General features: G+C 42.4%; 1 protein-coding gene across 2 annotated transcripts in view; it reads left to right on the top strand.

The window, feature by feature from the left end:
• Positions 1 to 24,826, top strand: part of NR3C1 (nuclear receptor subfamily 3 group C member 1) — a 166,797-nt gene that overhangs the window by 124,675 nt on the left and 17,296 nt on the right. For both annotated transcript variants that reach the window (XM_044280769.1, XM_044280770.1), the window contains exons 5-6: positions 5,570 to 5,848; positions 8,570 to 8,714. In XM_044280769.1, coding sequence (XP_044136704.1) covers positions 5,570 to 5,848; positions 8,570 to 8,714 — 424 coding nt within the window. The remainder of the gene's footprint in view (positions 1 to 5,569; positions 5,849 to 8,569; positions 8,715 to 24,826) is intronic.

Consider the following 24,826-nt stretch of genomic DNA (forward strand, 5'->3'; position numbering starts at 1 on the left):
TCTTGCTTTCTTAGAAAGAGATTGACATGATGTCATATGATGTCAATTTTTTTTTTAATTTATTTTTTAACATCAATCATCACATAGCCCTTTTAAATGAGACAAATGAAATGGTCCCGTTCCACCCCTACCTCCTCAATTATAATAAAAAAAAATAAAAAATAAGGGTAAACTAAATCTACTACCTAATGTTTGGAAATCTGTGTCAAACTATAGTACAAAGTAAATGACTGGGTTATAAGCAGTGAGAAAAGTTCTGCCCAGATTTTAGAGCATGCTGAGTTTTCCCATTATAATGCAAACTGCATGCACTTGCGCGTTTGCAGCCATGTATACAGCAGACATTTTCCACAACTTGTTAACATAACAAATCAGTCATAGCATAGAAATCACCTGTATGTCGATGGCCAACATTGCTCCGCAGTAGTTTTCAGGATATAGTAGCATCTGTCTGCACAAGGGGGTACACAACAAGGGTGCGAACAACTGTGAGGCATGACTGTTCCAACTAATAACCAGGTACAGCAGTCAAGGGCACCGTCCCTGTCTAGCTGTTTGCGATATGCTAAAGTTATAATGGTGAGAGGCGAGATGCTGTTTCCCAGTTTATCTGTCATAGTATCCTCCCTAATCTTCCCAGCATGAATGGCCGTCAATCTCTCTGAGCAAAACTGTTACATTCCACTAGAGCCATAGTGTCAGCTGTTGAACACAAGAAATTGTGTGTACGTAGACCACCACCACAAAAATGGGATCAGGCTGCAAAACATGTGAAACATAGCAATGGAAATTGCAGGAGAAAATTTTAGGAAGGACTTCTAATTACCATGTAGTTATGCCCCAGCCTAGAGGTTGACAGATCTAGATTTTGATTGTGGGATTTCTAGCCAGTTAGATCACAGTCTTATCATTGCCATGTTGTTCACACATTCGCACCGATAGCATACATTGGTCACGTCACTGCCCTGCTTAGCGTCTGCACTTATCATCCTATATGAGATTAGCGCTTCCCATTTACGTCTTACTACAGGGGAACGTATTGTTTTGACTGCTGAAAATGGCAGATTGTCACTCTTGTTCAGTAAGGTTAACTTCCTCTATGAATTCACATCAGCAGCACATTGCATGTAACCAGTGAAGAGCTGAATGTGTGATACAATGTGTTCCTAGGAAATAAGACTAACAGGTGTAAGAAGTCCCTAGCCTCATTGGTTAATATATTCATAGCCTGCATTATCACCGCTGGCAGACAGATTCCCACTCCACATAAGCTTCTGCAGTTTCTTCAGTTTGTGCTAAAAAGGTGAAGTATAGAACAAAACATAAATCTATTTAAGATTATTTAAAAAGTAAATCCTTCAACCTTTCTCCATAATTGTATCTTCCTCAGCTATCCCCTCCAGCGTGTCTAGGAAATGCTGAACATATGGAGCATATACTGTACATGGCTATCTATTTTACTTGCTTTACCCACTTTTGCAGGTAGAAAGCTTGAGAGAAAAAGCCACCTCCCTCTTGCCTATAGTCAACATTGCTGATATCTTTGCTGATGTGATCATAATGAGACCACACAGGAGAGAATGCATGCTGGTAGTGATTACCATTATAAACATGTTTACCAAAATTTAAGCTCAATGTGCATTCAGTGTACCTGCCATCGGCACAAGCGTCAGACGTTGATCGCACTGTGTTTCAGTGAAGGAGGCACGACATGTTTGGTCACATGCCTCTCCATCTGCATTCATTTTATGGATGCTCTGCTATTGATGTAATATACGGAGGACAGGTCATCAATACTTGTAGCCTGGAAATCCCCTATAAGCAACCAACCTCTTGAAATCAGATTGGTGGATAAAGGGGGGAAATATACTAAAACGGGGCTTTTTTTTATTTACTGGTCTTAAGCCAAAGTACTTTAAAGTAGATTGTTCCAAATTTATTAGGAGATGCATGCCTCTTAATACATTTGGTGCATTTTGGATAGTTCTAAAGTCAAAAATTGAAATCTATGCCTGCTATGAGTAGAAATAGAGTTACTTCAAAATCTGCAGCCACAGCTCCATCGTGTAAACCATAGCCATTTTGTCCACTTTTTGCAAGTACACAATTTATGACTTTTCAAATTTGTTTCTGTTAACTCTTTACGCCAAAAGTGGTTGATACATTCCCCAAAACTGTTAAACCCCTTTTCCCCGCCAACACGCCTACTAATACAGTACTTCATGGAACAGATTATATAATTTTAAAGGGGTTTTCTGAGACTTTTATACATCATTATCTGATTGTTAGGGTCTGTTTCAGAAGGCATCGGCAGTTGCAGTAGAGCCACGGCCTTCTAGCAGCTTAGCCTAGGCCATTGATGGTGAACCTTTTAGAGACCGAGTGCCCAAAACTGCAACCCAAAACTCACTTATTTCTCCCAAAGTGCCAACATGGCCATTTACCCTGAATACAAATATAACTTATCTTCCATATACTTTATAATTTATCTATAATAGCCTGCCTTCATTCAGTGAGCTGTCTGTGCCATTCATAGCATACCCTGCGATGATGAATGGCAGAAAAGGTCTAAGGCATAGTGTTACACCTTGGACTTCTTCCAGGGGGCGGGTGCCCACAGAGAGGGCACTGAGTGCCGCCTCTGGCACCCGTGCCATAGGTTCGCCATCACTGGCCTAGGCCATGTGACGTCACATTCATCAGTCAGCTACTGTGAGCGCCAATGCCTTCTCAAATAGCTGTTACAGTACAAGGGATGTTCAATAAGTTATCTACCCCAGCATGGTCTGTCAGTTCAGTCTGATGAAAGCACTGGAAATGACAGGATGGCAAGTGCAGTACAGTGCAGGTCTACAAAAAAGTGAGGAATATGGAGCTTCGTTCTGTGATTAAATTTCTTACTAAGGCACAAGAGAAGCCTGGATAAATCCTACAAAGGATGATTGCTGTATATGGTGACAATGCATCTTCCTACTACTAGTAAAGTTTTGGGCCAAGCAGTTTAAATGGGAATAGGGAATTCATTGAAGATGACCCCCCCATTCAGGGCAACCTGCCAAAGGATCTTCATGGGAAATGTGCCTTAAAGTGGAGGCCGTGACTTTGGAAGATTGTTGGGTCAAAATCTGTGTTATAGCTCTTGAATTAGGCATTTCAGTTGCCATTTATGATATTTTGATGTCAAAGGTCAGTTCTAGGTGGGTGCCACGAATCTTGATGTCTGAGCAAAAACTTATAACCAGCAATTTAGCAAAGAGAGTTTAGACATGCTTAAAATCCAGAAGACTTCTGTTCTCAAATTATTACGGATGATGAAACATGGCTCCACCACCATGGTCTTCAGACCAAACAAGAGGCCATGCAATGGAAGCACAAGCAGCCACCAACTCCAAAGAAATTATGTGTGCACCAGTCAGCTGGAAAGATCATGGCACCGTTTTTTGGGATACAGAAGGCGTTTTATTACTAGAATTAATGCCACGTAAGACAACAATTACTAGAGACACCTACCGTATGCTTCAACAATTAAGGCATTACGTGAGGCAGTCAAAGAGAAACACCATAAGAAGTTGTCAGCAGGTGTGTTGCTGCTTCACAACAATGCACCAGCTCACAAGTCTCCGAAATCACAAGGAGCTATCAGGGAATGTGGCTTTGTGGAACTTTACCATCCACCATTCAGTCCAGACCTGGCTCCTAGTGATTACTTTCTCTTTTGAAACCTGAAGACATTTCTGTGTGGGCAATGATTTTCTGATGACAGGGTTCCTGCAGCAGCAAGAAGTCTCCTATTCAGAGGGCATTCAGTCACTGGAGGCAAAGTGGAATAAGTGTGTTGAAATCCAGGATGATTACACTGAAAAGTATTAAGTTCAATTCAATTTTCTCCGAAAAAAAATTGTTTTCATATTCAGGTAGATGAATTGTAGATTCAACATCCCTCATATGTTTTTAGACTTAATTTTTCCTGAATACATGGAACACAAGTGGGGAGGTTCTCATCAGGGACGTCACTATAATCCACAGTTTCCCATAGCAATCAATACTTTACCTCCATGACTGAAGCATGGGTCAGGCTACTTTTAGATCTGCGTTTTCCTTTCCGGTATTGATATCTGTCATAGGATCACAAAACCGGAGGAAAACGCTTCAGTTTTGTCCCCATTCATTGTCAATGTGGACAGAACTGAACAGACCGGAACAGAGTGCACCAGAATGCATTCCGTTCCATTCCCATGCCGGACACAAAACCACCGCAAGCAGTTCCGGCATTAAACACTATGTAAGTCAATGGTGCTGGATCCGTTTTCTCAGACACAAAAGAAAACTGATCCAGCGCCCATTGACTTTGGGTACTTTCACACTAGCGTTTTTAGAATACGGCAGGTAGTTCCAGCAACGGAACTAGCTTTTTTTCTCCAGACCCGTTAGATGGATCCGGTGAAATACCAGATCCGTCTCATCCGGTATCATCCAGAATAACGGATCTGGTATTTACATTTTTTCAAAGATCAAAAGAGAAACCCACTCCTATATCCCAGCGCATGCGCAGACCTGAAAACCGGATTCAGCGATGCAGCTATTTCCAGAACAATTGGTGCCAGATCCGGCATTAATACATCACTTTGGAAATTAATGCCGGATCCGCATGCTGCGGTATTTTGTCCGGTCAAATACCGTACAAGGGACAGAATGGAAGACATCCTGATGTACACTGAACGGATTGTTTCCATTCAGAATGCATTAGGACAAAATTGATGCGTTTTGTTTCCAGTATCGAGACCCTTTACTGGATTTCAATACCGGAAAAGAATAACGCTAGTGTGAAAGTACCCTTACAATTGTTTTAGTGCCTGATCCGTCTTGTTCATTTTAGGGATAACACAACCAGATCCGTTCAGAATGGATGCAGCCGGTTGTATTATCATAACGGAAGCTTTCTTGCTGATCCCCTGCCGGATCCAGCAAAAGTGCAGATGTGAAAGTAGCCTCACCAGTATTTAATTTGGGAGACTTCTTGTAGAAGCCTAATTTTAATTGCAAAAGCCAGTTGAAATTGAAAATGCAAGTCCACTTGCTCTGACTTATTACTAGTGATATGCATGCCTGCAAATTTGGTGCATCCTTGAGAAGTCCATGTGCCAGGAAAAATAAATCTACACCAGCAAGTATCAAGCATACATTTCTGGTATTATATGTGCACATATAGCAACATGTGTTGGGCTGCAGAGGTTCCTCCCAAGCCCCATCCACCAGAAAACTTGCGTAGAAGCTTAACTATGTTTCCTAGTCAGTGTCAGGGATTTTGTGCACCATTGTTAGACCGTAGCAGTTTAAGGGCCTTAAATGCTACTTTAAAGCACTAGGCAACCCATTCATATTTTGTGGATTCACATCACCAAATCCAGTATAATTATCTCTATTCTCTATAATACCTGGCTTATATAGTAGTAATTATGTATATGTATGTTAGGATATCAATGTATTTGTTGATATATATATAAAAAAAAACCCTACCTACCCATTTTGTATATAGTGTTTCAACAAAATATTTTTTTTTCTTTTCTAGCACGCAAAACAAAGAAGAAAATAAAAGGAATCCAGCAGTCGAATGTAACAGCAGTGCGCGAACTTCCTGAAAGTTCGATGAACAAGACCATTGTTCCAGCCTCTGTAGCACAACTTACACCCACCCTCATCTCCTTACTGGAGGCTATTGAGCCTGAGATTTTGTATTCAGGATATGACGGCACTGTACCTGAAACAGCATGGAGACTTATGTCGTCACTGAATATGCTAGGTGGTCGCCAAGTAGTATCAGTTGTGAAATGGGCAAAGGCTATACCCGGTAATTTGGACTGTACAAAATTGTACCTAGAGTCTTATGTTTGGATGTTTCTACATAACCTTACAGCAGATGCACTTTTCTCATGTATCAGAATGCACTGAGATACCCAGAATCCTTGTGACAGCTATCGTCCATGTCCCTAAGACAGCTGCCTATTAAAGACGCACACTACCATCAATATTCTAGCAGTGTAACTTGTTTCACCCCAGCTCAGTTGCATCCATACATTTTGAACCTTTTTGTTATGGGCCCCTGATCATGTGATTTCCTGTATGACCCCCCCCCCCCCCCCCCCCCATTTCAGATCATGTTCTCTTGTGTAGTCTCTCTTATTGGCTAACTTCCTGTGAACTAAAGGATGACATCATCAGCAATTCTATTCTCCCAACTCTATTCTCCTTATTGCACTGTATGTCTTCTATGCATATAATACAGAAGGGATCATTTCTGCCTTATCTAGTGGACCAGGAGATTACTGATTTAGTAGATGAGTCCCTTGTAGCTTTATGACACTCCCCTGATTTACACTAACTATTTATACCAGGGATACACAACCTTTTCTGGTCTGAAGGTCACATTACCAGATTTATTCAATCCCAAGGGCTGCATTAAAACCATCTGGGACATGTATGACATATGGAAAATATAGATCTGATAGTAACCGGTTGCATTTCCAGGACAGCCACTTCTTATATGGAATGGAATAAGAGGCCATGCATGTATCTGGCTTTCTTTTGTGAGTTTTACCACTTCCCTAATACTACGATGAAGATAGTCACATGTGCATTCAATATATGTGATACCAGAGATAACCACCATGCTGCATGCCACTTTTCTCTGACATGGAAAATGCATGTGAGCAGTCTCCAGACACACAAACGTAAACAGATGCTTGTGGGTAATGTTGAGCGAAGCGAGCTTCGGATCACAGGTCCAAAGTATCTTCGGTCAGAACTTCGATTGAATGCTGTACAGAGATCAGTCTCCTTACAGCATTCAAATATATGGACTCCGGTGAAGTGAAATTCTTTGTCTCCAAAGTTACGTGAGAATTTGTTGAATAACTTTGGCCATCGATTCTATTACTTGAAAACCATTTTAAAACTTGAATCCGAAGTTGACTTAAAAGATAATGAATTTCATGTTGCAGGAGCCTATACATTTAAATGCAGTACAGAGATGTACAGAGACATTGATTGAAGCAACTTTGGCTCTATGATCCGAAGCTCTCTTCACTCAACAGGTCCACAACCATCTGGTCACGTTTGTGTATTCTGGAGACTGCTGTCATACATTTCCCATGTCAGAGAAAAGCAGCACGTCTATGACCTGAAGCTCACTTCGCTCAACACTAGTTGTGGGCCACACAGAAAGTCATCGTGGGCCACAGGTTGTGCACCTTTGGCTATGTGTTTGTGCTGAATCTCCAGTTTAGTTCTATGAGATTAGGATACCCTGAGACTCTGCAATTGGAGGGGACACAAATGCTGTGTCACTGGTCTGTAACTTGCTGCCCTTAGATTAGACACAGAGCAGTGCAGTGTGATCAGACTCCACGTTGTCTGTCTACAAAGTTAGGCATGATGGGAAATGTAGGATTTAAGGAATCAAGATGTCAGACAACCCACTAATTACACATCAGCTAAAACAGGTATATACAAGAGCCTATAGATGTGCTACTTAAAGGGATTCTGTCACCTCCTTTTACCATATAGAGATGCGGACATGCACGGCTAGATCGCCGCTAGCATGTCCGCAATATACCTGTCCCATATCTGAGTGGTTTTATTGAGTGCAAAAAATGATTTTATATATATGTAAATCAGCCTGGTAAGGAGCCCAAGGGGCTGTACTAACCGTTCTGGAGCCCAGCCAGGCCCCCCTGTGAAGGAGCCTTGTATCCACGAATCTCCTCCTTGCTCACAAAATCAGATCGCTGTAATCTCGCGATGCACAGTGCCGGCATAGTGTTCCTTCCCTGTGTTAGCATCAACCTCAGGGAAGGAACTGCGCATTACGGCGATCTGAATTCGTAAGCGCGAAGGAGATTTGTGGATACAAGCGATGCTGGGCTCCAAGAAGGTTAGTACAGCCCCTTGGGCTCCTTACCAGGCTGATTTACATATATATATAAAATCATTTTTTATACTCAATGAAACCACTCAGAGATATGGGACAGGTATATTGCGGACTTGCTAGCGGCGATCTAGCCATGCACGTCCGCATCTCTATAAGGTAAAAAGAGGTGAGAGAATTTCTTTAAAGAGATTATTTTTTTAATAATGGCTTATCCTGTGCTATATAGGCAAAAATTCCAGAGTGCTTATTTTACAAGAAAGATTTCCTAACCATAAAGATGATGACTTTCCGCAGTGTTATTATAGTGGATGCGTTGTTAGCATGGCTCCTGGGGGGCCACATAAAAGTGCTATGTTGCAGGCACACTGACTTATTATGGAGCAATGTATTCATGCTGTACAAAGCAAACCTATCATATAAATAAATCCTTTGCTGTAAAGTATACAGTCACATAGAGTAGAATACACTCATGGCTTGTTAGGTGGATTGTCCAGGTAAAGCGATTGCGCTGGGATATTTTAGGAATCTGAAGCCATTAATCCTATAATAACCCAGTAATCATTTTGTGCGTACATAATTAATTGTGAGGCGTGTGCTGTGGGTGTCGAAGGATTCACTTAGTTATTTCTGTTTTATTGTCAGGTTTCAGAAATCTGCACCTGGATGACCAAATGACCCTTCTACAGTACTCCTGGATGTTTCTCATGGTGTTTGCCCTCGGATGGAGGTCTTACAAACAATCCAATGGGAAGGTGCTATATTTTGCACCAGATCTTGTCATTGATGAGTGAGTAGATTTCATTGTGGAATACATTTGAATTTGAAAGAGGCAGCTACACAAATATCTGTTTGCAGAGACTTGCTTTGATTCTACCCTAAAATGTTCATCAATAGAAACATTCAGTGTTACTTATTTTATTGTGAAAGCAGTAATTACCCTAATTCTGTTAAACTAGATCCTAGACGTGTCAGGAGCACTTCAGTGCGGAATGACAGCTCCACAGCTACCAAATACTGCATTTCCTGTTGGTTAACTGGTATCTGTACAGAACAAATATTTCTCTACATTGGGTATCTGATCCATGGCCAGACAACACATTTATTTAACTGGTCCAATATTATTCTGAATCATTCTGCATTATGCAGTTTATAAATAAGAATTTTGTGATGAGCAACATCTGGAGGACAAATTTGTAAAGCTGAAAACGTATAATCCTAAAACCATTTACTGATGATGGCTGGTGGCACAAACTGTCTGCAGGCACACCAGGACAGTGCAGGAGGTAGGTGGGAAAACCAAAGTTTATGTGCAGGGGATGGGGTAAAATAACTGCACATCATTAGTTACAAAGCCTTAAAGCCTCTTTTCACTGCTTGATATTCAAGCAGATTATCGCTAACGTCTCGCTCATAGTGATAATCAGCCAATGATTACTCAATGATCGAGCAAAGCTCTCATTCATCGGTTAATAGATCATTGATGTGGTCACCTAAATTATAGTTTGTGGACAGAAGATTGTGGTGCCTATACAGCACTCTGTTGCTGGCAAACAATGAATTTGTATAAGGATGACTGGCATTAGCGATCACTCCTCCTCATACTGTGGAGGGGATCTCTGCATGTAAATGCAGCAATCACCTGCACTGACGAGCAGATGCTTGTCGGGAAGGAATGCTTCCTCTCCGGCAATCAGCTGCTCTATCGAGCAGTGTGCTGTAGGCATTTGCCGTTCCTTGTCAGTCCTTATTCTGATTCTCCTAATCGCCTCTGAATGGCCAGATATCTAATGCCACACATGCAGTTCAGGCTCCTATTGTTTTTTGTGGTTTCCATAGAAGTCAGTGGAGCCCATAGAAGTCTATGGATCAAGCATTAAGTGTGGATAGGAGAGTAGCAGGATGAAATTTAGTTTGACCACTCACTTCCTGGATTGGGGACATTGGATCCAAATATTTTTATTATTTTGTAATGGCACAGTATATTTAATGAAAGTATATACGAGAGTTGTTTCACTTTTGAAATGAAAATGTACAGAGAGAAATTGAAGGAGTTTTCTGTTAATATTGATTTTTAAGTAAGTGCCTACAGCCTGCCCCCTGAAATAGAAGATTCATACTTAGCTGCTCCCCACTGCTTCAGTTCTCCGCTGCCTCCATCTTCTGTTCTGGTCGCCACAATGCTTACATCCGAAGTTGCAAGGGCATGACCACATGCTTCGCTCCCGCCAATGACTGGCTTCAGCAGTAACATGCTGCTTGTGGCCACATCATCACTGAAGCCAGTCATTGGATGAAGTCATGACCATGCACTGCCAGATGTAAACTGTGCAGGGACCAGAAGAAAGAGACCACAGAGGAACGGGGCGGCGTGGAGCATGTACAGTAAGTATGGATTTTCTATTTAGGAATAGGATGCATGGTGTTACACTAAGATTATAATAATGGTACATGAGTGCTTAGGCTAGTTTCACATAAGCAGCAGAGTTCTCCCGATGCGGCATAGCCAGGTACTGCCCACCAGACTCCATTGTCTATATAATGGGGTCCTGCAGAGATCCGTCCACTACCCAGCAAACATGCTGGGAATGCTGGTTTTTGTCCTGCCAATTCCCTGCATTTTTTGCCAGAAAACACCCAGCCAAGTATGTGAAACTAACCTTATGTCCAACCTGTGCTTCTAGACTTTTACTCTTCATGTTATAATGGAATAGCTTGTCTGTAGTCATTGCTTGGCAAATCCCTGTACAGTAATATGAATCTGATACTCCCTGTAAGGTCAGTGTCTGAAGGTCAGGGCAGTAATTATTTTTGGCACACATGCAGCATGACCTAGTAAACATTATTTCTTTATTTCTGCTGATAAATATCACATCACAGTAGAATGATAGGAACCAGTGTATCATTGTCTCTTAAAATAATTGGAGTGGTATATAAGGGAAAAATACATGCTAACATTTACTAATCAATTTACTTTTTAAATAAAATATATTTATTCGTAAATAAACATTTCCTACCCCCGCCCACTATGGCGTCTTTATGATGCTCATTAATAGACTGAATTCTAGAGCAAGCCATGTAAGAGACAGCAGGGCACCCTGTAGTGGGCATGTTCAATGATTAAATACAGGGAGTGCAGAATTATTAGGCAAATTAGTATTTTGACCACATCATGCATGTTGTCTTACTCCAAGCTGTATAGGCTCGAAAGCCTACTACCAATTAAGCATATTAGGTGATGTGCGTCTCTGTAATGAGAAGGGGTGTGGTCTAATGACATCAACACCCTATATCAGGTGTGCATAATTATTAGGCAACTTCCTTTCCTTTGGCAAAATGGGTCAAAAGAAGGACTTGACAGGCTCAGAAAAGTCAAAAATAGTGAGATATCTTGCAGAGGGATGCAGCACTCTTAAAATTGCAAAGCTTCTGAAGCGTGATCATCGAACAATCAAGCGTTTCATTCAAAATAGTCAACAGGGTCGCAAGAAGCGTGTGGAAAAACCAAGGCGCAAAATAACTGCCCATGAACTGAGAAAAGTCAAGCGTGCAGCTGCCAAGATGCCACTTGCCACCAGTTTGGCCATATTTCAGAGCTGCAACATCACTGGAGTGCCCAAAAGCACAAGGTGTGCAATACTCAGAGACATGGCCAAGGTAAGAAAGGCTGAAAGACGACCACCACTGAACAAGACACACAAGCTGAAACGTCAAGACTGGGCCAAGAAATATCTCAAGACTGATTTTTCTAAGGTTTTATGGACTGATGAAATGAGAGTGAGTCTTGATGGGCCAGATGGATGGGCCCGTGGCTGGATTGGTAAAGGGCAGAGAGCTCCAGTCCGACTCAGACGCCAGCAAGGTGGAGGTGGAGTACTGGTTTGGGCTGGTATCATCAAAGATGAGCTTGTGGGGCCTTTTCGGGTTGAGGATGGAGTCAAGCTCAACTCCCAGTCCTACTGCCATTTTCTGGAAGACACCTTCTTCAAGCAGTGGTACAGGAAGAAGTCTGCATCCTTCAAGAAAAACATGATTTTCATGCAGGACAATGCTCCATCACACGCGTCCAAGTACTCCACAGCGTGGCTGGCAAGAAAGGGTATAAAAGAAGAAAATCTAATGACATGGCCTCCTTGTTCACCTGATCTGAACCCCATTGAGAGCCTGTGGTCCATCATCAAATGTAAGATTTACAAGGAGGGAAAACGGTACACCTCTCTGAACAGTGTCTGGGAGGCTGTGGTTGCTGCTGCACGCAATGTTGATGGTGAACAGATCAAAACACTGACAGAATCCATGGATGGCAGGCTTTTGAGTGTCCTTGCAAAGAAAGGTGGCTATATTGGTCACTGATTTGTTTTTGTTTTGTTTTTGAATGTCAGAAATGTATATTTGTGAATGTTGAGATGTTATATTGGTTTCACTGGTAAAAATAAATAATTGAAATGGGTATATATTTGTTTTTTGTTAAGTTGCCTAATAATTATGCACAGTAATAGTCACCTGCACACACAGATATCCCCCTAAAATAGCTAAAACTAAAAACAAACTAAAAACTACTTCCAAAAATATTCAGCTTTGATATTAATGAGTTTTTTGGGTTCATTGAGAACATGGTTGTTGTTCAATAATACAATTAATCCTCAAAAATACAACTTGCCTAATAATTCTGCACTCCCTGTACATATGATCTATTGAGCATTCTTTTACAGTCTAGGAAGTGACACTGCCTTTTTCTCTATTGCGAAATATTACTCATAAATATGATGCATCCCATCACATTTTACTGCAGCCCAGACGCATTCACATTTGCTCATTGTTAAATATGCACTTCTGCTCTTTCCATGACCATTGCCTTTTTCTAAAGCATTGGATTTTTGGAAGAACTACAATAACATCCTGGCAGCTTACAGAAACTGTCCAGTACCATCTATCAGGTTTATAAACTGGTTATCCGTTCACTCCACTGCAAAATCTAAAAATGCCCCTATCTAACCTGGTGTCATGTTTCTATTCTTGTATGGCAGCTATTTTTCTGAGAAGGGTGAGAAGTAGTGAAACCAACAAAATATATTGCCCTGGGTGACCTGGTCCCTCTTTGGATATTTCCAGAGCAGGTTTAAAAGGAAGTAGCGGGCAACACTGATGTTTTTTTTTTTTTAATGGTTTTGATGCATCTAACCCTAATAGGTTCAACTTGCTGTTTGGCGAGCGATATCTCTAAATCTCCACAATGATTGACAGTCTAATGGGTATACTAGGGAGCCTATTTGCCACATTCTGTATGTTTCCGAAAACTTAATAATGCTAGAATCAGTTAATACTAAATTGTTTTTGCAAAGCCCAAAAGAATGAATCAGAAATCTATACAATTAAACCCCCTAAAGCCATCACAAAGGAAGGTGGGAGAGGAATAAGAATAACCAATAAACCAATATAATATAGTTCAACTCTGGGGGTTCAGAGGAAGCGAGTCATAATTAAAATGTGTCTTGATAAATTATAATCACCAGGTAGTTTCTGAAATGTTTCTTATTAGTAGTAGTCTCTCCAGTAGTAATTTTCCAACATAAACCAGAAACCTTCAAAAAGATGCAGGGTCTTCCAAAACACACATGAATGGATCTAACAATTACAGTAAACTTCTTTACTGTAAGAACTGTGAATCTGTGGAATAGACTTCCTCAGGACGTGGTCACAGAAGGAACAGTGGACAGTTTAAAAAAAGGGCTTAGATGAATTCCTAAAAGTAATTGACATTAAGGCTTATGAAAATTTGTAGAAATCTGAGTCTCACTTTCTTCTGGGATTCGTGTCCCCACCTATTGGTTGAACTTGATGGACGTTTGTCTTTTTTTTTCAACTGTATTAACTATGTAATATGGACTCTCAACCAATGCCTAATTTTGGTGAAAAAAAATTGTCAGAAGAGGACCAATATACAGACATACCTGAAAAGTATTCCGACTACTTAAAAGAAAATACCCATGTCTCTTTCTAGGTGATATCTGGAGAAAAAATAGGAATTGAGATGCAAACCTGGCCATAAAAGAGGATCTCTCATCATACAGGCCAAGATTGTTAGCCAAAACCTTATATGGGTCAAAAAAACTGAACAAATCTTTGCATTATACTTTATCTCTGTGTAGTCTCCAATCCTGGTTATGGTTCGCAATCACTGATCAAATACTGACAAACTGATGGAAACAAGACACGTGAATTAGGCCTAACTGTGCAGCGGTTTTCTTCCAGCTGATTCTCAGTATATTTGCCAGGTTGCAGCCTGATCTCCGCCGGTCCCTATTATAGTTAATGGGGCTGGACAGCGACTTTTAAAGGGGTTGTCCAAGTTAAGAGCTGAACCTGGACATAACCCCTTCTTTTACACTGCCAGGCAGATGCTGTTTTACAGGCTAGGGCAGCACTAAAGACCGCCCATTAGTGATTGTGACGTCACCAGGATCACTGCTAGATGGAAGTCTCCGCCTAGCATTCCCATACAGAGACTCGGTACGTCACCCGATCTAAAGAAAAAGCCCTTGTCTTGCACGACACAGTGCTGCATGAGGAAGAAGGGGTCATGTCTAGATTCATCTCTGAATCCAGACAACCCCTTTAAGCTTCTGGCAATGCTGGAATGCAGAGAGATCCGGCAGGGTGTTCCCTGCTAGATCCTAAGCGCTAGTGTGAAACTACCCTGAGCCTCAACAGTCTAGTCCCTAAAAATGCACCTATTTAGCTAATGAAGAACACAATGGATCTGCTGTATTCATGAAGGCAGCGGTCCCCTCCAATCTGTAAAAAGTCAGCATATATCCTACACAACAGTCACTGCTGCCCTCATGAACATAGCAGACTTATAACTATGAGTCCACTGTGTACTTTGATAGCTCCTGTTAGCCATATGGAACAGGAAAGCTTAGCTTCACCATACTTTAACCGGGCAGCGTAGTATGATGACATGCAAAATGTCAACTAACCCTTCTCACTCGGTATGTGTATTATTGACAATCCATGCACAATATAGGAGTTTTTATAGTCAGACTGGCCATGTCAGTGTTTTTGAAGTACCACATAAAATCAATCAAAATGTGACCATAGTTATAGCTGAATAATGTAGTGTTTGTTAGATGGCTCCTAAATTCTCCTATTTCTGCTTGTTGGGGACAGAATGGATTTGAGATTACATTTTGAGCTTTCATTATCTAGACACAGCAGGGCATCCCATCCAAATTATTTTTCCAGTTTCCCATAGAGTTCATTATTAATGCTAAAAACAAGCATATGACTTGTAGTATTTTAAAGAAAAGCAAGCAATATTTTTTATTCTTTTATTAACTGTATGACAGTCAGCAAATTGATGACAAACTATACATAGGGAAGACCAGAAAGGCCGGATTTGGCGACCGGGCCTGCTTAATCCCAAATTAAATGGCGTATGTACTGATCCAGCGGAACAGAGGGATAAAACTTAACATTTAATGTCAGTAAATTCTAAAATAGATAGGTAGACACCAGAGGATGAGCCTCTACAACAAACAATAATTAAAGACAGCCCTATGGGCATAAACTTGTACACATACATACAAAATGTGGCCAAGATGGTATAAGTAATAAAATCAGGAACGTTCTCACCCGATTAACGACCAGGGTTTCTCACAGAGATGGCTAATGATGGAGAGGATCCTGGAATACTTGATGGCCGCACTGGAGACAAGTAGGTATAGGTGCCCCTTTGACATAGGTGGGTAGCAGGGCGATTAACCCTAGACGGCCCTGAATAGGGGGCAGGGGCTAGTACGCCCTACCTACCTATACGGGGAACTTGCCCCGCAAGGAGCGTCCCCGTCCGGATACCTGGCCCTGGGGGGACAGATTCCCTAGTAATCCTTAAAAAAATGTGCTCCCTACGTGTCACGTTTCAGTTCGTAAAGAATATCATCAGGGGAGATCAAATGGTGGTCACAGGGCTATGGATGGGGCCTGTGCAACCATTGAGAGGGGGGAAAAATAGTACAAAAAGAGGGGAAGGTAAGGTCAAGTGTCTGTCAGTGTGTATAGCCAGTCAGGCTGAATCACACAGGACACGACCGCATCAAGGTTCTCTATCCAAAAAAGTACAGCTGCACCAGTGGGTGCCAACTATAAAGGATAGAAGGGGCCACAGGATGGTCAATCCAAGGGCAGGCTGACAGCCTGCCCTTGGATTGACCATCCTGTGGCCCCTTCTATCCTTTATAGTTGGCACCCACTGGTGCAGCTGTACTTTTTTGGATAGAGAACCTTGATGCGGTCGTGTCCTGTGTGATTCAGCCTGACTGGCTATACACACTGACAGACACTTGACCTTACCTTCCCCTCTTTTTGTACTATTTTTCCCCCCTCTCAATGGTTGCACAGGCCCCATCCATAGCCCTGTGACCACCATTTGATCTCCCCTGATGATATTCTTTACGAACTGAAACGTGACACGTAGGGAGCACATTTTTTTAAGGATTACTAGGGAATCTGTCCCCCCAGGGCCAGGTATCCGGACGGGGACGCTCCTTGCGGGGCAAGTTCCCCGTATAGGTAGGTAGGGCGTACTAGCCCCTGCCCCCTATTCAGGGCCGTCTAGGGTTAATCGCCCTGCTACCCACCTATGTCAAAGGGGCACCTATACCTACTTGTCTCCAGTGCGGCCATCAAGTATTCCAGGATCCTCTCCATCATTAGCCATCTCTGTGAGAAACCCTGGTCGTTAATCGGGTGAGAACGTTCCTGATTTTATTACTTATACCATCTTGGCCACATTTTGTATGTATGTGTACAAGTTTATGCCCATAGGGCTGTCTTTAATTATTGTTTGTTGTAGAGGCTCATCCTCTGGTGTCTACCTATCTATTTTAGAATTTACTGACATTAAATGTTAAGTTTTATCCCTCTGTTCCGCTGGATCAGTACATACACAAACTATACATACTTAGAACTATTGGGATATTACATGTCATTATTTTTTTTCCTTTTACAAATGAAAATATGGATTAAATGTCTTTTATGTGGGCCTAAAGATCTTTATTGTTAACCAGGGATGTACTGCCTATTATGTTCATCCTCATACAGTTTGCATTGGGCAGTGTAAAAAGCTCTGTAAACGAGCACCAGTCATCTTTTGATATCTTCGGTCAGCAGCGTTTATGGTAAGACCTGAGCCCATGTGAAAGAGCCATAATTAATAAACTAACACAGAAAAGAATAGCATCATTTTACAAACTCATTTAGAGAAGCGGGAAGGTTGTGCAAAAAGTGAATATAATAACATGCACTATGTATTTTTTCTGTCTAAATCTGTTACGCAATTTTGCGGATCAGATGCGGACCCATTCATTTCAATGGGGCCGCAAAAGATGTGGACAGCACACAGTGTGCTGTCCGCTTCCACACTTCCATTCCATGGCCCAGCAAAAAAGATAGACTGTGTCCTATTTTACAGACAAGAATATGCATTTCTATCACAATGCACACAACCGGTATCAGTGTTTTGCAGTCCGCAAGGACTCATATGGTCGTGTGAATGGACCCTTAATTGTAGAAACCAGGGTCAGGCAAAAGTTGCAAAGGCATATAAGATCATGGGATGTGTCAAATAGAGCCTAGATGCCAATAATAAGAGGAACCTTATCTTCCCCCAAACCCGGTGTGCAACTTTTCAAATGCCATTGTGACTAACCTTAGTTGCAATTTGGCATTTTTACCTCACCCTCTCCACTTTCCAAAAAGGAGGTAAGGCTATTGTCCCCAGCATATTTATCATCATTTACTCCCGGCTTAAATGAGGACTAAAACCTTCACTGGCCTTGAGCTGACGCACAGACTGCAGAAGAATGCCTTTAATTTATGACAAGGCATTTGCCTAGTCATAAATTGAATCCACCCTCCACTAGTGCATGGGATATCAAGACCTCCGTTGCAAACCTCGGGCTTCCGCGTCAGTCTGTGTATCTACACTACAACTTAATTGAATGGACATAAAACCGTTAAAAAATGTATTTTTTTACACAATGTATTTTTTGTTTTATTCATTTCTACAGCCCCAAACATATTCTGCAGTGCTTTTACAGAGATTGGTGTAACTCACATCAGTCCTTTTCTATTGAGGCTTGTACTCTAAAGAGCTTTATTACCGTATTTTTCGCCCCATAAGACGCACTTTTTCTTCCCCCAAAATGGGGGAGAAATGCCCCTGCGTCTTATGGGGCGAATGCTTGCAGTTTTACATCGCTGGCAGCGATGTATCAGTGAGCGGGGACTCGGGGAGGGACTGGGAGGAGGGTCTGGGGGCTGGCAATAGCGGCGGGGCGGTGCAGTCAGTGTAGTATAGCACCGCCCCGCCGCTCCAGTATACTAATATAAGATGTAATTTTCAAGTAATAGTTATTAAACTTGCCCCCTTAGTCCTATTACTACCTTACATCCTAATCGCGGCAGTAGAATTCAGGCCGGGCGGGCGGCAGCGTAACTCTTGTCACGTGCCTGCGCCGCCTACTTTATGAATGAAGCAGGCGGCGCAGGCAAGTGACGTCAGTAAGAGACGCGCCGGACGCCCGTCCTGCCTGCCTGAATTCTACAGCAGCGATTCGGATGTAAGGTAGAAATAGGACTGAGGGGGCATGTTTAATAAGTATTAATTGAATATGACATCTTATTTTAGTATACTGGCGGCGGGGGCGATCTGTGGATGGCACAGTTATGGGCTGGGGGGGTCTGTGGATGGCACAGTTATGGGCTGGGGGGGGTCTGTGGATGGCACTGTTATGGGCTGGGGGGGGGTCTGTGGATGGCACATATATAACAGTGCCACCCACAGATCCCCCCCCAGCCCATAACAGTGCCATCCACAGATTCCCCCCCCCCCCTGTAACAATGCCATCCACAGATCCCCCTGTAATAGTGCAAGCCACAGATGCCCCCCATAACAGTGTCCGTCATCCACAGATCCCCCCATAACAGTGTCCGTCATCCACAGATCCCCCATAACAGTGTCCGTCATCCACAGATCCCCCCATAACAGTGTCCGTCATCCACAGATCCCCCCCATAACAGTGTCCGTCATCCACAGATCCCCCAAAACAGTGTCCGTCATCCACAGATCCCCCACATAACAGTGTCAGTCATCCACAGATCCCCCTGTAATAGTGCAAGCCACAGATCCCCCCATAACAGTGTCCGTCATCCACAGATCCCCCCATAACAGTGTCCGTCATCCACAGATCCCCCCATAACAGTGTCCGTCATCCACAGATCCCCCCATAACAGTGTCCGTCATCCACAGATCCCCCCATAACAGTGTCCGTCATCCACAGATCCCCCCCATAACAGTGTCCGTCATCCACAGATCCCCCAAAACAGTGTCCGTCATCCACAGATCCCCCACATAACAGTGTCAGTCATCCACAGATCCCCCCATAACAGTGTCCGTCATCCACAGATCCCCCATAACAGTGTCCGTCATCCACAGATCCCTCATAACAGTGTTCGTCATCCACAGATCCCTCATAACAGTGTCCGTCATCCACAGATCCCTCATAACAGTGTCCGTCATCCACAGATCCCCATAACAGTGTCCGTCATCCACAGATCCCCCACATAACAGTGTCAGTCATCCACAGATCCCCCACATAAGTGTCAGTCATCCACAGATCCCCAGTAATAGTGCCATCCAGAGACCACCATTCGTCCCAAACCCACCAAACACACAGCACACCTTTTGGTTAAAAATTATTTTTTTCTTATATTCCTCCCCAAAAACCTAGGTGCTTCTTATGGGCCGGTGCGTCTTATAGGGCGAAAAATACGGTATATTTCAAACAAAAATAAAATTAAAGCATATAAAAAGCACTTTGCGCTCACTAGGTACAGTGCTGTGAAAAAGAATTTTCCCCCTTACAGATTTCTTTTGTTTTTGCACATTTGTCACACTTAAATGTTTCAGATTATCAAACAAATTTGAATATTAGACAAAGATAACCTGAGTAAATACAAAAATGCTGTTGCTATAAAATTATGAATTATTACTTTTTGACATAGGGCCAGGTTGGTTTGGATAGCTTTTTTCCCTTAATAAATGAAACCATAATTTTAAAAACTGTATTTTTGTATTTATTCAGGTTATCTTTGTCTGATATTCAAAGTTGTTTGATAATATTCTGAGAAATGTTTAAGTGCAAATACTTTTCACAGCACTGTATATTATAGTTGAAACTCTCAGCGAGGCTAGAGCTTTGTGACAATAGAGGACGTGATCTCGTCACATAGCAGCAACAGATTCTGTCGTAACCAAACAATGCAAAGCTGCTAGCAGGGCTAGAGAGGAGGTGTCGCCATACGGCGCCAGTTTAAAAGCCACTGGTGCTACGGTTTCAAGGCCATGCCTAGCGGTACACTCCTAGCCTTGGCACTGCTGTGTCCATGCCTCGCATGAGGAGACTGTAGAAAACCTAGACTTCTACACTGATGTCCCTCCTGCTGCATGTTATACAAAGCCATCTCAGGCCAGGCATTTTGCAGCACACGTTTCCTAGTGATTACAGTGTTAATATGACACTATTTTTTGTTTTATTAATTCATATTCAAGGGATAGTTGGAAATTTTATGAGATTTTTATATTTATTTTTTTCTATATTGGAATTGCTTGCACATATAATTAACATTAATTACAGAGAATGTGTTTTGTTTGGCTTTATTGGTCTCTTGCCAGTGACTACTTTTATTTGTTTACTTGTGCCAGCAACAGACGTATGGAAAAAAAAATTGTGCTATAAAAATAATGATGAACATAAAAGATGAGTCACGTGTATGGTATCGCTAGACCACACGTTCTTGCATACTTGCTTCCTGAGTTCACCAGACCTGGTGAATGAATATTAGACGTTTTTGTGTGTCACGGTTTAGAAATATTGGAGAGTTCTGTGATGTAGATCTAACACGTACTTCATGCCCTGGAATCAAACATTCCTTCCTCAAACTGTATCCCTTTTATGGCTGCCTTCTCTGTGCTTATGTTGCATAACACTAGTTCATTGCTGTAAACTGTAGAAATATACATTTGTGTGTGACCATAATATATACATGTTATCAGGACATCGAAATAAACCTGATTCTACCAGCTGATTAAATGCCTATTAAATGTACTAATAACAATTCTGGATACAAAATGAAGAAACCCCTTATATTCCCTCATATGTCTATTAACATTTCATGATTTGAATCCTACTGTGAGAGGAGAGCAATTTATGAAGTTGTTGACTTTGCATTTTATTTGCTGAGAATTCAGATCTTCTGGATGCTGGCCAGAGTGGACAAATCCCTGAATTATGTCATTAATCCCTCCCCATAATGATGTACTTTACCAACATTACCTTGCCCAGTAGGCAATAAGTAGATATGTGCCACAAATACAGTATCTCACAAAAGTGAGTACACCCCTCACATTTTTGCAAATATTTTATTATATCTTTTCATCAGACAACACTGAAGATATGACACTTTGATACAACGTAAAGTAGTCAGTGTACATATAACAGTGTAAATTTGGTGTGCCCTCAAAATACACATCTATTAATGTCTAAACCGTTGGCAACAATAGTGAGTATACTGTTACATTTTTGTTATCGCTCTCACACTCTTTCCTACTGGTGACTGGATTGCCAACACCCTGAAACTGAGCTGCGGCACGGTGGCCAAGACTATAAAGCGGTTTAACAAGACAAGTTCCACTCAGAACAGTTGAGTGCTCAGCGTCCTATCCAGAGATTGTCTTTTCAAAATAGAGGTATAAGTGCTGCCAGCATTGCTGCAGAGTTTAAAGGGGTGGGGGGTCTGTCACTGCTCAGACCATACGCCACATCAAATTGGTCTGCATGGCTGTCGTCCCAGAAGGAAGACTCTTTTAAAGATGATGCAAAAGAAAGCCTGCAAACAGTTTGCTGAAGACAAGAAGACTGTAGCAATCTGCACCTGCTAGGGGTTGTGCGGGCTGAAATTTTCCATATTTTTCTCTTTGTAGTACGTATTGGAGGCGTGGCGATCTCCAAGCAGTCAAGCACACCTGTCCAGTTAATCTGCCCCCTGGAGGCTGGTTTTAAAGTCAGTATAAAACTGAGTCTGCTTATACAGCACCTACCAGTAGCCATTAGGCTCCAGGAGAAGTATAAAGTGGGCTCAGCATGCATGTGAGTACTTGCATCCCTGGATCCGATGAAAGCTGTAATGGCACCGGACGGGGTTAAAAGCAGAGTGTGCTTGGCATGCATGCTGTACCTGCGCTCCCTGGACTTTATGTGGCTGTCATGGCCCATAACAGGTAGGAACTAGTGTTAGGGACCACTCATGAAGGCAACCTTGACGCGGTGAGTGGCTTATTACGCTTTGGCCAAAATGTACACCAATGCCTTATTCAACATCCAGCATAAAGGCAGGGCAGACTGCTGGTTGCAGTGTGCGATTGCATTTTGTGTTTTTACATTTATATCTCTATTTCGCCATAGCAATCTGCACCTGCTAGGGGTTGTGCGGGCTGAAATTTTCCATATTGTTCTCATGGTGGTGTCTTGGTTTATGGCTGCATGAGTTCTGCCGGCTGTGGGGAGCTACAGTTCATTGAGGAAACCATGAATCTCAACATGTACTGTAACATACGGAAGAAGAGCATGATCCCCTCCCTTCGGGAAACTGGGCCGCAGGGCAGTATTCCAACATAACAATTCTAACCCTACCCCACCCCCACCCAAGACCACCACTGCCTTGCTAAAGAAACTGAGGGTAAAGGTGCTGGACTGGCCAAGCATGTCTCCATACCCAAACCCTATGAACTCCATGCACAAAAGAGTTAAGGCAGTGCTGGAAAATAATGGTGGCTATACAAAATATTGACACTTTGGGCACAGTTTGGACACTTTCACTTAGGGGTGTAATCACTTTTGTTGACAGCAATTTAGACATGAATGGCTGTGTGTTGGGTTATTTTAAGGGCACACCAAATTTACACTGTTATACAAGCTGTACACTGACTACTTTACATTGTATCAGTGTCATGTCTTCAGTGCTGAAAATATATAATAAAATATTTACAAAAATGTGAGGGGTGTACTCACTTTTGTGAGATACTGTAGATGCTTATGCAAGTGCCCATATTACTTCAGTCACTAAACTACATAAACACCTACAGTATATCAAAAATTGTTGAGACAGTTGCGCCTCAATACTTAAGTAAACAGAGTTACTGGGTTACAGTATTTTAAAGTGGTTGTCCAGGACTTAAATATTGAGGGCCTCTTCTCAGGATAGGCTATTGGTATCAGATGGGTGGGGGTCTGACACCCCTGCTAAATAACTGTTTGAAGAAGCATTGTTGCCTCTTCATAGTATACCAAGTACAGTGCCATACATTGGGACCAAGCAAATCCACTATACATTCACTTGAAAAGGTCTGAGCTGCAGAGAGGTTATATGATTATATGGTATGCTACTGGCCCTGCCAACAGCTGATTGGGCTGGGTTGCTGGGAGTCAGACCCTCACTAATCTGATATGGATGACTTAACCTAAACAAACAGTAAGCGAAAAGTTGTATTTCCTACTATCCAAGTAGTGATAGTCAACAAATTGTTTTTGCATCCATACACTTCATTAGTCATAACTTTTTATACATTGAAATAAAATATTAGTTAGGGTACTTTCACACTTGCGGCAGGACGGATCTGACAGGCTGTTCACCAGGTCAGATCCGTCCTGCAGCTATTTCGCCGTGCCGCCGGACCGCTGCTCCGTCCCCATTGACTATAATGGGGACGGGGGCGGAGCTCCGGCGCAGCACGGCGGTGCACGGAGAAAGCCCGCCGGACTAAAATTACTGCATGTCGGGCTTTTTAGTCCGGCGGCCTTCTCCGTGCACCGCCGTGCTGCACCAGCGCTCCGCCCCCGTCCCCATTATAGTCATCCGGCACGGCGAAATAGCCGCAGGACGGATCCGACATGGTGAACAGCCTGTCAGATCCGTCCTTCCGCAAGTGTGAAAGTAGCCTTACCAGCCTTCTCTGTTCAATAGTCAAAGGGCACTGTAATAGCTGAGAAGAATGCAGGTCTGGTTTCCCGTGATCAAAACCAAAGCCCATAATTATTTTATTAAGATTTTGTCTTATCTCTATAACTGTGGGAAAACTCAAAATAAGTCACTTATTAAGAACTTACTTTTTCAAAAGTGTCTTGTTTTCCTGTTAGACCTCCCACTTTCCCCTCTTTATTTACTGCTCTTTGTCTGGGGTTACAGTCATCATTGCGATGCAGCAGCGGTTGCTTGCGCTTGCAAGGTAAGATGACCTCTTCTTAGTCTAGTGGCCAGGAACATGGAAGTATGCATAATTGTGCAAATGTGCAAATGCTCTTAGTGGGACAGCTCTAGGCCACAGTAGTCCCGGATCTGTTCACTTCAGTGATGCAGTGTGAGAGTAGCTGCTAAGCTCCAAAAAACTTTTCAGGGCTTAGACAGCACACTTGCTTTAAGGCACTGTTATCTCTATATGTAAATGTAGAGTGCACCCATACAGGCAAGCAGCGCTATGACATCACCACAGTGCTGTCAATCAAACAAAAGGCTACCACCCACACAGGAAGCAGAGTGATCTGACACTGCTGAAGAGGTAAAAGAGGGAGATAAGACAACCCCTTTAATCTCATGTCTGTCATGCACATCCAGGTATGAAAGCTGTTGGGAAAAGGGTTACAGGTTCATTGTTGAGATATAGAGAGCCTTCTGGCATACATTTCTTAACGGCATTGTCAAAGTTGCATAAAAATACGGGAAGCCCCTGTGAATGTGCCGAAATAAAATAGTCAATACTCAACCCTTTTCTCCCCTGCTTCTTCT

The sequence above is a fragment of the Bufo gargarizans genome, chromosome 2 (genome assembly GCF_014858855.1).
Source record: "Bufo gargarizans isolate SCDJY-AF-19 chromosome 2, ASM1485885v1, whole genome shotgun sequence".
In the NCBI taxonomy this organism is placed as follows: domain Eukaryota; kingdom Metazoa; phylum Chordata; class Amphibia; order Anura; family Bufonidae; genus Bufo; species Bufo gargarizans.